Below are 16961 nucleotides of genomic sequence, written 5' to 3' on the forward strand. Positions count from 1 at the left end.
TTTCTGTCATTCCTTAAAAGAGACTGCATTTGCATCTTTTATTTATTTTATTTTAAAGGATCACTTTACTGAAAACGTCTTTTGGTATTTAGTCCACTGTTAATAATCTTTTTTTTTAGAATGTCATGTTTTCGAGAGCATAGGCACTGAGCACTTCCACTGTAGCCAGGACAAACTTATTTTCACAATTTTTTTACATGATGAAGTAGAATCATGTTGAAAAATTGTTAACATTTATATTTATATTCCTAAAACATAAATTGAAAATGATACTGTTGTTGCTTCCTGTTGTCATGTATTATTTATATATACTGTAGCCGAGTGTCAAAACACCGGTTTTACATGTCCAAATTCCTAAATAATATGCTAAAATAAGTTGTTGATATTTTGAAGACCAAAACATAAAAATGACTCCCTACTGTATACACACGTGTCACACTTGTGTTCAGATTACTTGTATTTTGGTAAATTAGTAACTACACATACATAAGGTTGTGGTCGTCACAAAATTTCGTCAACCGGTGATTGTCAAGCAAATAACTGCCAGTCTCATGGTAATTGACCGTCAATTAACATAAACACATTTAGCATATTCTGGTTTCCGCATCTTCTGGCTTACAAGCCACTGATGCAGACCTTTGAAACATCTACATTTTAAAAAGTCTAATAAATCCATGTAGTATAGCCTAAACCTTCACAATAAATACATTATTTATTTTAGACAGGTCTAAAGAAACATGATATGGAGAAAATGTAGTCTGTTTCAGAAGAACATAATAGCATACTGTGAGTTGTCCTTATGTTAGGTACTGAGCTGGCTGTGCCATATGGCTGTTGGCTACACTAGTTCATTTAGCAGATGAGATGTTCTTAGAATTCCATGGCATTATTGTATAGTATGAAGAATGCAATTGAATAAAATAGAAAGGTTATTTTCTCCAATCGATTTGAGGGAGCGAGCACATGTGGCTATTCTGTGTTGATAGGTTAACAAAGAAACAGGTACTCCTATATGCTTCATTTAGAGTCACTAATGTAACTTTAGTTGTGATACAAACGTTGAACTATATGTTTAGATTTTTTATGCATTCTAAGGCTGCATGATGCGACCTCTAATGATGATTTGAAAAAAGTTGCATGAAAGGCATGAACTTAGTTTTTTTGTGCGGGCTTCATCAGTCTCTCTCTCATTCACAATTTGACAAGCACTTTATCATGCCTCGAATTTCCCAGCGGCATCCCCTTTGTGTGGCTGTAATGCCCCTTGAAAAATCCATTCCATTTGCGGCCAGTGGCTGTTATAATTATAATTCCCTTCTCCCTGCGTGCTGCTTGCTTCGAAGCACCTCTCACTCACATGGCTCTCTGTCACGTGATCGGGTCTTTCTTAAAGACAACAAGTGAAAACAGACACATCCGGGACGCAAATGCGTGCGTCCTTATCCAATTCCGAGTCGCATATTGAAAGAACTGTCCACATTTACTTTTTGCCAGCCAACAAAATGATTAGGATTAACTGACAGCAAAAGCACTAGCCTATATCAATCTACTATCCCCAATAGTACGTACGTTGACCTATTCTGTGTGAGATATAAATATTCCAAACATAGTCTGGAACTGTTGGGGGATGTGATCGATTCCAAATTAATACAACCACTAGCATCTCATAAACTGTTTTACGCAACGAGGCTGATGCAACTGATTAAAATGTTGATAACCTATTAGGCTATTTTTTTACATTATAAGTGCAGGAATGCGAATAACAGTAGGCTATAAGCGTGAATGTTCCATTAGCGGGAAAACACCATGATCAAAAGTGACTGCAAATTATGCATATGATGCTTTTATTATAAAGGTGCATTTTTATGGAGAAAATCTTCCCCAAACTTCAAACTCACATGCTGCGTATATATGCCAGTTAGGCTCTACACCCGTTGTGAAGCAGATTATTGTGCATACATTTAAAAAAGTTATTTGGCCACTTTTGTGATACAAAACGTATCAAAGAGGTTTGCGATTATGATTGAAAAAGTAGCAACAAAAAGTTATGCATTGTTTCTTTCTGGGCATCATTCACAAGTGATAATATATCATTCACAAGTGAGGCTAATATTGTCACCCAACAGACAGATTTAATCATGCCAGTGCGGCAGCGTCCCGGGCAACCTGGTCCTGAGAGCTGTGCTCAGGGAGGAGCACCATTCCCCAACTCCCCACCTCTTCAAAGACCTTACCAATAAGGCAATACTTGCCCCTAAACACTGATCCAAGGTCAGTTTGACATTCTTCCCCCAGATGGTTAAGTTGAGTTTGTTAGGAGTGTCCCACACAATGAAGGATCTGTGTCAGAGAGGTGCGAAGCCGGAAAGTGGTCACACTTTTGTCGAAACTAAATCTCCATTGTGCTCTGATCATGCACTTGTCCAGTGATTCTGTTTTAGCACACAATACTCGTAAATAAAGGGATCTGACACTGATTGGCTGTTTCCCAGATGTAGAATAAGCCTTGAAGAACTTTCAATTGAACTTTCAATTTATTTATTTTTCCTTGGAGAATACTTTTTAGTCCAGGAGTACGTTTACGTTGGGTCCGGGAAACCAGTCCTATATGATGTAAGAATGATATTGTTTTGCCGTTATACAACCGTTCTCATAAAACTGTGTCACTATTGCTACCCAGGACCAACTCTAGCTGCTATGAAGTATTGTGAACTGTACTTCTGTTATAATGGAAGATATAGCCTGGCTATATCTTGTCACAACAGAACTGACTGGCTCAAACGTATTAAGAAGGAAAGCAATTCCACAAATTAACCTTTAAGAAGGCACACCTGTTAAATGAAATGCATTCCATTTTTTGGTTACTACATGATTCCATATGTGTTATTTCATGGTTTTGATTTCTTCACTATTATTCTACAATGTAGAAAATAGTCAAAATAAAGAAAAAGCCTTGAATGAGTAGGTGTTCTTAAACGTTTGACCGGTAGCTAATATGGTTCAGGTATAATAAAAAAATATATATATAATTTTGTCAGCTTAGCAGGTGGTGTAACGCTCGTCGTTGGGAGAGAGAGAGGAGGACCAAGGTGCCGCGTGATGGTAAGTATTCATATTCTCTTTTAATGAAAACGAATACTTGCACAAAAACAACAAAACGAAACAAACGAAAACAGTTCTGAATGGTGAACTACAAACACAGAACAGAAAATAAACACCCACGCAACACAGGTGGAAAAAGGCTACCTAAGTATGATTCTCAATCAGAGACAACTAACGACACCTGCCTCTGATTGAGAACCATACCAGGCCAACCTCAAAAACCAACATAGAAAAACGAACAGACAACCCACCCAACTCACGCCCTGACCATACTAAAACAAAGACCTAAATAAAAGAACTAAGGTCAGAACGTGACAGGTGGTGCCTATCAATATGCTTAGTGAATGGAGTAAGTACTAAGTATGCCATGCTGTATTTCCACTCTTGTGAAATGTGTTCAAGTGGAACTTTTCATCAATGTTTCTGTTATTGTTGTTACATTATGATGAATAATGAGAGAGATATATATATTTGTGTACTAGTAAAGCTTTTTTAGAATATCATGGGAGAATTAGTAATATATTTTTTTATTGTGATCCTGTGCAAATTTCTTGACGTTTTCCAATAAAGCTGCTTGTTGCCGTACCACTCATGTCTGTCCGTGGTCAAAGGAGCTCAAACAAAGTCTGCAGGACTTTCCCACTTGTGGCAGCTGTCTTTTGTAGGCCCGTTAGCCGCATAGCACCCACATGGCAACAAAGACTGCCAATGCAGACACACTAAGCGGACAGCATATCTGGCATGGTGTGGATATGAATAATTATCCCCTACAATGACATGTCACACGCACACACACAATGGCTACAACAGTGGCAGGGGATATAGGCCAGTGATTGGCTGTGTCATGGTCAGAAGTCCAACAAGTGAGTGACATGCTAGGTGCCAGTGATGACTGGCCCAGCACATCTTGGCCATGTTCTGTTATGTCCACTCGGCACAGCCAGAAGAGGACTGGCCACCACTCATAGCCTGGTTCCTCTCTAGGTTTCTTTCTAGGTTCTGGCCTTTCTATGGAGTTTTTCCTATCCACCGTGCTTCTACACCTGCATTGCTTGCTGTTTGGGGTTTTAGGCTGGGTTTGTGTACAGCACTTTGTGACATCAGACGATGTAAGAAGGGCTTTATAATTACATTTGATTGATATAAATCATAAGAGAACAAAACAAGGAAAATACTTAATTAGTAGTTGTAATTAATTGGTACTATAAGCTTACTCAAATAAATTGGTTTATGATGGTTAGCACATGAAAAGTAATACATTTGTCTATTTATGTCACCCCTTCACCCAACATTTATAGTAATGTGTATGTATAGACTGGTAAAACCTGATATTTGAGAAAATGAGAGTAATATTGGATTTGTATTGCATCTGTTACATACATAACAGACTATGAAGCATGGCAGCTAATGAGACACTGTGCTATATGAGGTTCTAGGTTGGCTCCCAATAGAAGGATCTCTATAGAAGCCCAAGGAAATGGGATGGATATTTCTAATCCTATAATAGCCCAAGTCAGAGCCTGGAACTAGTAAACCTTACCTAAATGTTTTGACCTATTGTTATGTTATACTCTATATTATGTTATATATTGTATACATTACAATATTTCAATAAAACAAATATGAATGACAAAGGAATGCACCAAAGCAGAGGGCTTAGTAGGTATTTTTCATCTTTATTCTTATTAAAATAATGTTTATTGTGGGACACATGAGATACACAACACAGGAACATAAGGTCCTTGGTAGACAGCAGCTGCTGTGAAGAGTACATTCCTTTTGCTTACTATGAGAGAAAGAACTGAGAAAAGTGGATGCAATCTGTTTGCAGTAGGCATGTAATTCAATTGAAAAAAAAAAATTGTACCAGTTTGACAGTCAACTGGTAGGCCTGGAGGTGTTTTTTCTTTTGCTACATCTTGGGTAAGATATATACAGGTTTCAGAGTCAGTGCGTTGCTCACTTTACCAAATACACTGGCGAGAAGGATAACTAGCAACCAACTCCTGGGCTGGCTCAATAGAATACACATCGACCCCGATAATTCACCCAAGCTGTTATCATTATATGATACAATTAAGACGTGGTGAAGGGTTTCCTTAGGGAGTTGTGAATGCTTATGTGTACTTTTTGATCTCGTCGTAGAGCACCAAGACGAAGGCACCGCCCATGCCTCGGATTACGTTGGACCAGGCCCCCTTGAAGAAGGCTTTTCCTCCCTCGTTCTTGGCGATCTTCTTCCAGCAGTCGATTGTGCCAGTGTACATGATGTCCGCTATTGAATTTGACACATTGATCATTAAAATGCGATATATAGGCCTACTGTAGGAAACTCAATAACTTTTGCCAAGCGTACTGTGCGCATCCATAAAACCAATGGAATATTTCCATGGATCAGTTACAGTAGGCCATTCATTGATATGAATCAACGAGTAGGCTTACAACTGGCTCACCTGATTTGCGTCCTGACTGCATCATCATGCGACGTCTGACGGTGTCAAAGGGGTATGAAATGATACCGGCGGCTGCGGTGACGCTCTGGGCAATCATCCAGCTGACGAAGATGTGCGTGTTCTTGGGGTCGGGCAGCATACCTAGAAGATGACGTAGAGCAACATAATTGGGATTCTGCGCCTATTTCTTTGTAAAATACACGACTTTTAACAACGTCCCAATTGCAAACAGCTACTTAGATTTATGATTTGACTTTAGCTCATGCTCCTCACCCTTGGCTGTGTCGTAGACTCCGAAGTAAGCAGCTCTGTAGATGATGATGCCCTGGACAGACACATTGAATCCCTGGTACAGACCCTTGATACCGTCGGCTTTGTAGATTTTGCTGAGACAGCTGCCAAGACCGCTGAACTCTCGCTCGGCTCCGCTTTTTCCGATGTCGGCCGCAAGCCTGGTTCTGGCGAAGTCAAGTGGGTAAACGAAGCAAAGAGAGGTGGCACCTGCCGCGCCACCAGATGCCAGGTTACCGGCGAACCAACGCCAGAACTGTGTCTTCTGGTCCACTCCTCCAAGGAAGATCTTCTTGTACTTGTCCTTGAAAGCAAAGTTGAGGGCTTGGGTGGGGAAGTAACGGATCACATTGGCCAGGTTGCCTCTCCAGAAGGAGATAAAGCCTTGCTCCTTGGGAATCCTCCTGACGCAGTCCATGATCCCTTTGTACTGCATTTCCTTTGTGATTTGTTGGCTGGCATGTTGGACCTGGAGAGCAGAACAACAGAAGACAAATAATTGTTAAATTGATCCTCAATTCAGTAAGCAAAAAAAAAGCATGTCAATCGGATTTTCCCATTGTGCTTTAGGCCTACTTTGTATTTAGCAACTGAGGTTTATCTTATAGCAAGAGCCTAAAAATATTGAGTTTGTTGTTGGGACAAATTCCTAATTCAATAATAATCACGGGTTTGTGCGAATGCATGTGTGCAATTTCTGTTATAATCAGCTATTCTCAGCGCTGTTGTACACTGGCCATTACTTCATGTCACTTGAGCACGGTCTGTGCGTATTGGGTTGCATGCGTCTGGATAAATTTAGCTGTAGCCTAGGCCTAAACAAAATATCGCTGCTCTTATATCCAAACGATTATCGATATTTTGGCGTAATTAATTATGATCCTATTAATCGAAACTTAACATTACGTGTACTTGAAATCAACACTAAAAATACAAAGAACACATAAAATAAATTAACTTGTTATTCAAAATAGTACTTTTTCTTCAATGACCTGAAATTCATATGATTCGGTTTCATATGATTCGGTGAACGAAAGGACAACTCCTGAGTCCTATCGAATCCAATTAGAAAGCTCTATAGCACCTTGGACAGCTACAAGTCACGTGCGTAAGAAACGTCTCCAAAGCGCTTTTCGCATGTCTGTCTGCAGGAATTGCATTTGCGAAATGTATGTAATTTTATTACAATCTTACTCTCAAAGTGTGACTTCTGCGCACTCAATGGATAACCAATAATATAGTAACTTTATGACTGAGACTGAAAAACAATTATTCTCACTTAAGCTTACCTGGAGCAACAACTTTACTCTCTCAATTGGAGCAACAGCTGTCTTGGAGATAGCAGCAGCAATGCCACCGGCCAAAAAGTCCTTAATGAAGCTAACCACCGCGTCCGACATGTTTTCAAGTTCCTCCTCGTGGAGTAGAGGTCAGACCCTAAATGTTCCAGACAGTCCTCACCAAGACACCCTCAAAGAAACCCAACGCCCCTCCAAGTGGAGGAAGCACCCTCATCCCGCCTAATATATCTGGGCTATATATCGCGAGAATTTGGGGATGATGGATATGCAGACGGTCGAACAGATTGGCTAGGCTAAATAAATATCCTAGGTTAAGGTTCAAATCTTAGCCATGTCCATTAAATAAAGTTTAATGGAACACTGAGGGTCTTTTAAAGGGCAAATTCAAGTCATTTTCCAATGACACCGTGGTGTTAGATGATATGTATTATTCTGCTAATTAATAACACCACAACATCGCAGCTATTTATCATTATATTTGTAGGCTACTATTTATTCTTTAGGCCAAAGTTGTATCGCAGTTTAGGGTGGGAACCATGATACAATGTGAAATTAACGCATGGCTAGGCTATGTTTTTAAAATGTAATTTTAAGCTTAGCTTTCAAATGTATCTCCATAATTCAAAATAGGTCTTATTGTTCTGATAAATGTGATAGGCCTCGCAATGAGGCCATTAAAATGCACACCTTAACAGCGAGGGCGAGAAGGTGACATTGTTGCTGGTTAGCGCATGCGACTTTGAAGACTTTGGCATCGCTTGCCAACTCTTTAAAAATGTGATGTTATTAATGATTTGCTTCATAGCCTGGACCTGTAGCATATGATGCGTTTGTGTTAACTGCCTGTTCAGGGGCAGAACGACAGATGTGTACCTTGTCAGCTCGGGGGTTTGAACCTTCGGGTTACTAGTCCAACGCTCTAACCACTAGGCTACCCTGCCGCCCCAATAATGTACCTAAAATAATGTTTTTAATCAAATAAATGTTAAGTCAGCCTACTTGCTGTCTATAGTCTGCACTGTTTGGGAAGAATATAGCCTACTATTTTCCTATAGGCTTTGCCTATACTTACAACCCTGATTACCAGGTTAATTATAAAATATCTGCACCAAGACCATTGATTTGCCCTTTCACAAATAATAATGTAGGTGAATGCCAGCCGGATCCCATTAATAACTAATAGGCTAATGGGTCTGTGTGATTATAGAAGCCCACCTCGTTTCAAACTCCAGGCACAACGCTACTAGTCTGTACATGCTCCTCGCGTCAGCCTTTCCATGAGACCCATCGCTACAGCGTGGAGATCAAGAGATCTTACACGAATAGGTCATGTGTGCGCGCTGGGGGCTTCGACGTCTACCGATAATTAGCCTACAAGTGCGTCGCTCCGTCCTCGACGTGCGTAGGAACTTGACCAGTGCCTTGGAATGGGACCAAATCCTACGCGCACGTACATTGCAATATGCTAATTACGCAAATGAATAGGTGGGATTTATTTTCACTATATGACTACAGTTATGCAACGAGTAAGAGTGATGCGAGTAGCAGCTAGTGTTCACTCGCAAGCGGTGAAATGCTGCTCGATCTGTGGGCGTTCTATCTGCATATGACAGCACACAGCAGCTTTTCGATTGTGCGTTAAGAATTCAGCAGAGCAAGTTTGTATGAAGGTCTGGTTATTAAATGGGTAAATAGTTTAATAGTAATATTCTCTAAAACGCTCTGGTGACAAACAAACTTTGCTGCACCGTTTCCAATCGTACACATACATGGCTGGGAGAACATATTCAAATAAGTAAATACATTTTGAAAATGTACAAAAAAAACGATGTATTATTAGCTAATTAGCAACAGTGCAGGCTAACTAAAATGAGTTGCTAACCTAGCTATTTAGCCAACTTGACATACGGTGTAGTTGGCTGGCTCAGTGGATTAAATATCACCAGCTACCTAACTTCATATTAGCTGGCTATCTTGATGTATTTATCACTTTAAAAAAACTCAATGCATTTGTAGGGAGCTAGCTAACTACCATGGAGGAGGGTGAAAGGATAGCAGCCCCAACTATCAAAGTGAGAGAGTAGGCTATTCTGGATAGGGCAGGTACTTTTGTGAGGTTCCAGTCCCTAGAAGTGAGGACAGAGATAATAGTAACACAATATTCAGTTCTGTCTTGTTTGAGCATATTGAAGTCTGTTTCTTGTGATGTTTTCTGTCCTCAGATACAGAGAGCAGCGAAAGCCTGTCTGCAGAGGAAGAACAGTGGTTCTCAGTCCTGGTCCTGGGGACTCAGAGGGGCACATTTTTGTTTTTGCCTTAGCACTGCACAGCTGATTCAAATGATCAGCTCATCAAGTTTCAAGTGTTATTTATGTATTCATGTGTGATGCTATCCTTGTCACATGTTACACATGCACATGTGTGTGCACATGCATCTATCAATCCAATGCTATCATGATTTGTTCTACTTTAGTAATCCACAATGACCTGGTGATGTAAAAGTCTAATAATAACATTATCTTCCATATTCCTACAGATACCTTAACTGGAGATTCCTTCAAAACGATTGTGGCTGATGGACCACTTTAGCTAGCTGGGAGATGGGCCTAGCTCCAGGCTAACTGGTGCTTGCTTCGGGACAGAGACGTTAGCCAGGTAGCCACTCAGACAGAAGCTAGCCAGCTGCAATGATCCAGTGTAAAGGTTCAGAGCTTGATGTGGGAACAGTGGGTTAACTGCCTGTTCAGGGGCAGAACGACAGATTTGTACCTTGTCAGCTCGGGGGTTTGAACTCGCAACCTTCCGGTTACTAGTCCAACGCTCTAACCACTAGGCTACGCTGCCGCCCCCTGGCTTTGTGTTTCGGGTTGTTGTCATGCTGGAAGACCCAGCCACAACCCATCTTCAGTGCTCTTACTGAGGGAAGGAGGTTGTTGGCCAAGATCTCGCGATACATGGCCCCATCCATCCTCCCCTCAATACGGTGCAGTCGTCCTGTCCCCTTTGCAGAAAAGCACCCCCAAAGAATGATGTTTCCACCTCCATGCTTCACGGTTGGGATGGTGTTCTTGGGGTTGTACTCATTCTTCTTCCTCCAAACACGGCGAGTGGAGTTTAGACCAAAAAGCTCTATTTTTGTCTCATCAGACCACATGACCTTCTACCATTCCTCCTCTGGATCATGCAGATGGTGAAAATCATGCAAATCACAATGTGATTTTGTGGATTTTTGTTTTAGATTCAGTCTCTCAGAGTTGAAGTGTACCTATGATAAAAATTACAAACCTCTACATGCTTTGTAAGTAGGAAAACCTGCAAAATAGGCAGTGTATCAAATACTTGTTCTCCCCACTGTATATGAATAACAAGTCAGCATTTAACTAGTTAAATCATGTTTCTAGTCTATTGCATAATTACAATGTGTAACCATTGATTGGTAAACACTGTTGAAGTGTATATTTGTAAAACATACAGTTGAAGCCGGAAGTTTACAGATACATTTGAACTCAGTTTTTCACAATTCCTGACATTTAATCCTAGTAAATATTCCCTGTCTTAGGTCAGTTAGGATCACCGCTTAATTTTAATGTGAAATGTCAGAATAATAGTAGAGAGAATTATTTATTTCAGCTTTTATTTCTTTCATCACATTCCCAGTAGGTCTGAAGTTTACATACACTCAATTAGTATTTGGTAGCATTGCCTTTAAGTTGTTTAACTTGGGTCAAATGTTTCAGGTAGCCTTCCACAAGCTTCCCACAATAAGTTGGGTGAATTTTAGCCCATTCCCCCTGACAGAGATGGTGTAACTGAGTCAGGTTTGTAGGCCTCCTTGCTCGCACATGCTTTTTCAGTTCTGCCCACAAACATTACATGGGATTGAGGTCAGGGCTTTGTGATGGCCACTCCCAATACCTTGACTTTGTCCTTGACTGTGCCATTTTGCCACAACTTTGGAAGTATGCTTGGGGTCATTGTCCATTTGGAAGACCCATTTGCGACCAAGCTTTAACTTCCTGACTGACGTCTTGAGATGTTGCTTCAATATATTCACATAATTTCCCTTACTCATGATGCCATCTAGTTTGTGAAGTGCACCAGTCCCTCTTGCAGCAAAGCAGCCCCACAACATGATGCTGCTACCCCCGTGCTTCACGGTTGGGATGGTGTAATTCTGCTTGCAAGCCTCCCCCTTTTTCCTCCAAACATGACAATGGTCATTATGGCCAAACAGTTCTATTTTTGTTTCATCAGACCAGAGGACATTTCTCCAAAAAGTACAATATTTGTCCCCATGTGCAGTTGCAAACCGTAGTCTGGATTTTTTATGGAGGTTTTGGAGCAGTAGCTTCTTCCTTGAAGGAAGCAGCCTTTCAGGTTATGTTGATAAAGGACTCATTTTACTGTGCATATAGATAGTTTTGTACCTGTTTCCTCCAGTGTCTTCACAATGTCATTTGCTGTTGTTCTGGGATTGAGTTGCACTTTTCGCACCAAAGTATGTTCATCTCTAGGAGACTCCTTCCTGAGTGGTATCACAGCTGCGTGGTCCCATGGTGTTTATACTTGCGTACTATTGTTCGTACAGATGAATGTGGTACCTTCAGGCATTTGGAAATTGCTCCTAATGATGAACCAGACTTGTGGAAGTCTACAATTTTTTTTCTGAGATCTTGTCTGATGATGTCAAGCAAAGAGGCACTGAGTTTGAAGGTAGGTCTTAAAATACATCAACAGGTACACCTCCAATTGACTCAAATTATGTAAATTATGTCAATTAGCCTATCAGAAGCTTCTAAAGCCATGACCACATTTTCGAGAATTTTCCAAGCTGTTTAAAGGCAGTCAACTGGAATTGTGATACAGTGAATCATAAGTGAAATAATCTGTCTGTAAACAAGTGTTGGAAAAATTACTTATGTCATGCACAAAGTAGATGTCCTAACCGACTCGCCAAAACTATAGTTTGTTAACAAGAAATTTGTGGAGTGCTTGAAAGACGACTCCAACCTAAGTGTATGTAAACTTCCGACTTCAACTGTACATGCAGACACAGCATCATTCAAAGACTGGAATTTGATACCCCTGGTATTGGATATGACTGAAAATGATCTCAAAGATATTCATTCCTGAACTGCACCTTTATTTGCCAAGGTAGAGTACATGATCAGTGAATATATTAAATATACAGGCTACAATGTGGGGATCTCATGCACGGTAATAACGGCATTGCATCCTTGGCACAAAATTATATTATATTCTACGCAATCCATAGACTTCATTAATGTCATTCAAACTGTTTTGAAGTTAATACAACTGGCTATGATAGCTGAGGTTCATAGCTAGGTTCTGAACTAATATGTAATACCAAACGTTTTAGGGTCCATACACAGATCGACTACACAGCTAGCTACTCATCCATTGGCATACAGGTATTTTTATCCTCCACTGCACAATAAGCAAGAAAATAGTTAGTTACGTTACGTCAGGACAAAAAACTTTATGACAAAAAAATATGCATAATCGTTTGTCTCTACATAAACTAACATATTCCTCTCACCTGTACATTTTTGCATGATTCGTTATATTACAATCACCTAAATTTCTTCCATCCTAGTATTTTTGTCAGCCATCTTTGCTAAAGACACTCTTCTTCGACACTCTTCTCTGTATATCAGTATCAATGATGTCGCTCTCGCTGCTGGTGATTCTTTGATCCACCTCTACGCAGACGACACCATTCTGTATACCTCTGGCCCTTCGTTGGACACTGTGTTAACTAATCTCCAGATGAGCTTCAATACCATAAAACTCTCCTTCCGTGGCCTCCAACTGCTCTTAAATGCTAGTAAAACTAAATGCATTCTCTTCAACTGATCGCTGCCTGCACCTGCCTGCCCATCCAGCATCACTGCTCTGGACGGTTCTGACAACTACAAATACCTAGGTGTCTGGTTAGACGGTAAACTCTCCTTCCAGACTCACATTAAACATCTCCAATCCAAAATTAAATATAGAATCGGCTTCCTATTTCGCAAACAAAGCATCCTTCACTCATGCTGCCAAACATACCTTAGTAAAACTGACCAACTGACCATCCTACTTCGGCGATGTAATTTACAAAATAGCCTCCAACACTCTACTCAATAAATTGGATGCAGTCTATCACAGTGCCATTCATTTTGTCACCAAAGCCTCATATACTACCCACCACTGCGACCTACATGATCTCGTTGGCTGACCCTCGCTTCATACTCGTCGCCAAACCCACTGGCTCCAGGTCATCTACAAGTCTCTGCTAGGTAAAGCCCCACCTTATCTCAGCTCACTGGTCACCATAGCAGCACCCACGCATAGCACGAGCTCCAGCAGGTATATCTCACTGGTCACCCCCAAAGCCAATTCTTCCTTTGGCTGCCTCTCCTTCCACTTCTCTACTGCCAATGACTGGAATGAACTGCAAAAAATCTCTGAAGCTGGAGACTCTTACCTCCCTCACTAGCTTTAAGCACCAGCTGTCAGAGCAGCTCACAGATCACTGCGCCTGTACATAGCTCATCTGTAAATAGCCCATCCAATCTACCTCATCCCCATACTGTATTTATTTATTTATCTTGCTCCTTTGCACCCTAGTATCTCTACTTGCACATTCATCTTCTGCACATCCTACCATTCCAGTGTTTAATTGCTAAATTGTAATTACTTTGCCACCATGGCCTATTTATTGCCTTACCTCTCTTATCCTACCTCGTTTGCACATGCTGTATATATATTTTTCTACTGTATTATTGATTGTATGTTTGTTTATTCCATGTGTAACTCTGTTGTTGTATGTGTCAAACTGCTTTGCTTTATCTTGGCCAGGTCGCAGTTGCAAATGACAACTTGTTCTCAACTAGCCTACCTGTTTAAATAAAGGTGAAAGAAAGAAATAAAGTCTCCAGCCCTGGGTCTCATAGCATCGAATTTGTCATGGGAACCAGTCGACATGATTGGTCATCGCCCAGCTGTTGCTACTGGTGATTTGCATAAAGTTGGGAAAAGCTGATATTTTTCTCCGTCTCCCATTTCACCTTCACACCGCCCAAAGGTCACCAGCCCTCTCCTCTTCTCACCTGATTTCCTTCCATTGAAAATGAATGGGAAGCGGCGTTTCACCGTGTAGCACCGCTTGCTTGTGAACACCCTCTGTGCTCCCTGGTTTTGCTGACCCTTTTTATAAAGTTGTTTGCAGGCTGCATTGCAACTGTGAGCAGTACAGTGCATTTTGACAGGCAGGGATAAATATAATAGGTTATTGGAACCCACTCAGATAACTTTAAATGGGCACATGCTATAGGCCTACTTAAAAAAAAAAGTATAATTAAGGTTGCATGTCGATTACATTCCCCACAGTTTGGAAAATGTTTTTTTTTTTATCTGAAATTACCTTACATTGATGACTTTGTGGAAATCCAACCACTTTTCCACGTTGATTCAACTTGAAATTACTTGTAAACAACGTTGATTCAACCAGTTTTTGCGCAGCGGGTTATTTCAGCTGTGATACTATCAATTTGTCAAGTTGCACACATAAAATACCACATAAAACCAAGAACAAGACCATTGTTCTTTGAGTTGACATGTCCACCTCACAATTTACCACCGCAATAAATAAACTTTGATGGAGAGGGCTGGAGTGCTTTCTGTTGTCTGTAGCAACCGCGCACCTAAAGTTGGAGACGAGGCACAAAAAGTGAATCTTCGCCGTCGTACGCAGTCAAGGAACTTCATAATAGAGTAGCCTAAACTATCGAGGAAGCATTAATAACGAATAGGCTAACGAAATAATAACGAATCTAATTAAATATGACTATTTTATGCTATAATCACCATGTGACATTTGCGACCGTTTTTATCCTGAAGTATGACAGATGCAATGTCTAGACTGTCCTCGGTTGCTTCTCTTCGACTACCAACCATTCAGACCCCGTTATCAAGACTCAGAGACCCTGAAACCCTCTTCTCTCATGGGCTACTCCAGGGATTACGCTCGGAGTGACGAAGTTGTACATCCGCTGTTGTGGGATGCGGGTTTTGACTTTGTTTTCCGAGGTCAAAACACAAGAACGACCACAGGTTATCCTTATGACAAGGCTCCGCCGAAGCAGAGCTGTTTCAGCCTGGTCTCGCAGCCAATCCCCGAAAGAGTCGAGGTCTCAGTAGCCCTCGATCCGGTTAAACCAAAGCTTCTTTGGTGAGTAGCCTTTTGCAACGTGAACTCTGGCTAAACGAATAATAGGATAGAGAAATACTGCGCAACAAAGTTGAATAGTCTCTCTCTCTCTCTCTCTCTCTCTCTCTCTCTCCCTCTCTCTCTCTCACACACACACGCACACGCACACGCACACACACACACTCGCACACAAACGTGCGTGAATTCCTTTCAGCATCATAAACAGCGCCAAACCTATTTCTATGGTCCAAATCTCCATTTGGTGGCGCCCTTCTACCAGAAAAATGTGTGATGTTTGGCCAGGTTCTTCTCACTGCTATTGGAGTGAGTAATTGTTTATTATCTTGGGATGAATTTACATTTAAAAAGTGGATATGATAGACTACTATGTCTATTCTCTCCAGATATGGCTAGTATTATTACAAATTCCATGAACTACTGGATTGCAGCGTTGGGGTAAATTCGAATTGAAGTCAGTCAATATCCATGAAGAAAACTGAAATTCCTATTCAAAAATGTGAATAAAGGGCAGCTAATTTAAATTACTTCTCAATAAACTGAAAGGAAGAGTAGAATATATTTATTTCAAAAGTTTTATTTTTATTTTTCATTTTAAATTTAAATTACTTCCCGAACTGACTTCAAAATGGTAGATTGGACCTCGTAGATGGCTATTATCTTCTTCCATTTATTACCATGTTTCTTACACCGATCCCATCAGATCGACTAGCCTAAATGCAATCCACAAGGACTTTGTGACTGTGTGTACTAAACTGGAGTATGCAGATACCCAGAGATAATTACAATTAATGTGTTTAAATTAGGACTGGTGAACTGCAATGCAATTAAACCGAGTTTGCAGTTATCAGGAATGGTCATGATCCTGTGCCATGAATGTGGTTGTGCTTGGGACAGGTCAGCGGGTGGCACCAGAGAGCAGGTGGAGCCGGATCACTAGCCTAACCAGTACCAGGAAAACCAGCATCGCCAGTCAGACCAGTACAGTCAGCAAAACCAATACCAGCAGAACCAGTATCCTTACCAGAACTACTACCGCAGCCTCCTGCCCCAATGCCCAGCTCAGGATCCAAGTGGACCAGATACTGTCCCTTCCTCTTTCCGCCTCTCTCCTTTCATTCGTCTTTTGGTCTCTTTTCCCTTTTTCTACATTTCACTCCATCTGACATCTCCTATTCAACTCCTCTCCATATTCCAAGGGTGCTTATTCCTGTTCAACACTCAATGGAATGCTTGATTTCGGTCTAAGTCTGACCATTTGATCCATATTATATATTCCAAGACCACAGACAGCTTCTTAGCTATGAGCTCGTCAACAGCAGGATCGTGCAGGAAGTCAGACAATGTTGCTCTCCTTTCACATCAAAGTCACTCTTGTTCTTAGTTTAAATAACGGACACAGATATGGTGTGGAATTGGGGTCCGGAGTAATGAAAGGGGGTTCAGTGGGGTCCTTGGACCATGCTGAGGGAAAACCTATACAGTAGGTACCCAGAGAGCCTCCTCCCCATTGGTCAGGAATGGGTAACACAGCATACCCAGGGGAGGAGAGGCAGGAGAGGTAGTGATTAGCATTTTTAC

The 16961-nt window shown here is 41.0% G+C and overlaps 1 protein-coding gene across 1 annotated transcript; it reads right to left on the reverse strand.

Moving 5' to 3' along the window:
- Window positions 1–4758: 4758 nt before the first annotated feature.
- On the reverse strand, window positions 4759–7355 carry LOC118362897 (ADP/ATP translocase 2-like). The gene is made up of 4 exons (XM_035743618.1): window positions 7136–7355; window positions 5829–6315; window positions 5556–5696; window positions 4759–5377 (listed from the first exon to the last, which is right to left on the reverse strand). Exons 1-4 carry the CDS (start codon window positions 7244–7246, stop codon window positions 5220–5222), a joined length of 897 nt encoding a protein of 298 aa, XP_035599511.1. The 5' UTR covers window positions 7247–7355; the 3' UTR covers window positions 4759–5219.
- Window positions 7356–16961: the final 9606 nt, after the last annotated feature.

The sequence above is a fragment of the Oncorhynchus keta genome, chromosome 29 (assembly GCF_023373465.1).
Source record: "Oncorhynchus keta strain PuntledgeMale-10-30-2019 chromosome 29, Oket_V2, whole genome shotgun sequence".
In the NCBI taxonomy this organism is placed as follows: domain Eukaryota; kingdom Metazoa; phylum Chordata; class Actinopteri; order Salmoniformes; family Salmonidae; genus Oncorhynchus; species Oncorhynchus keta.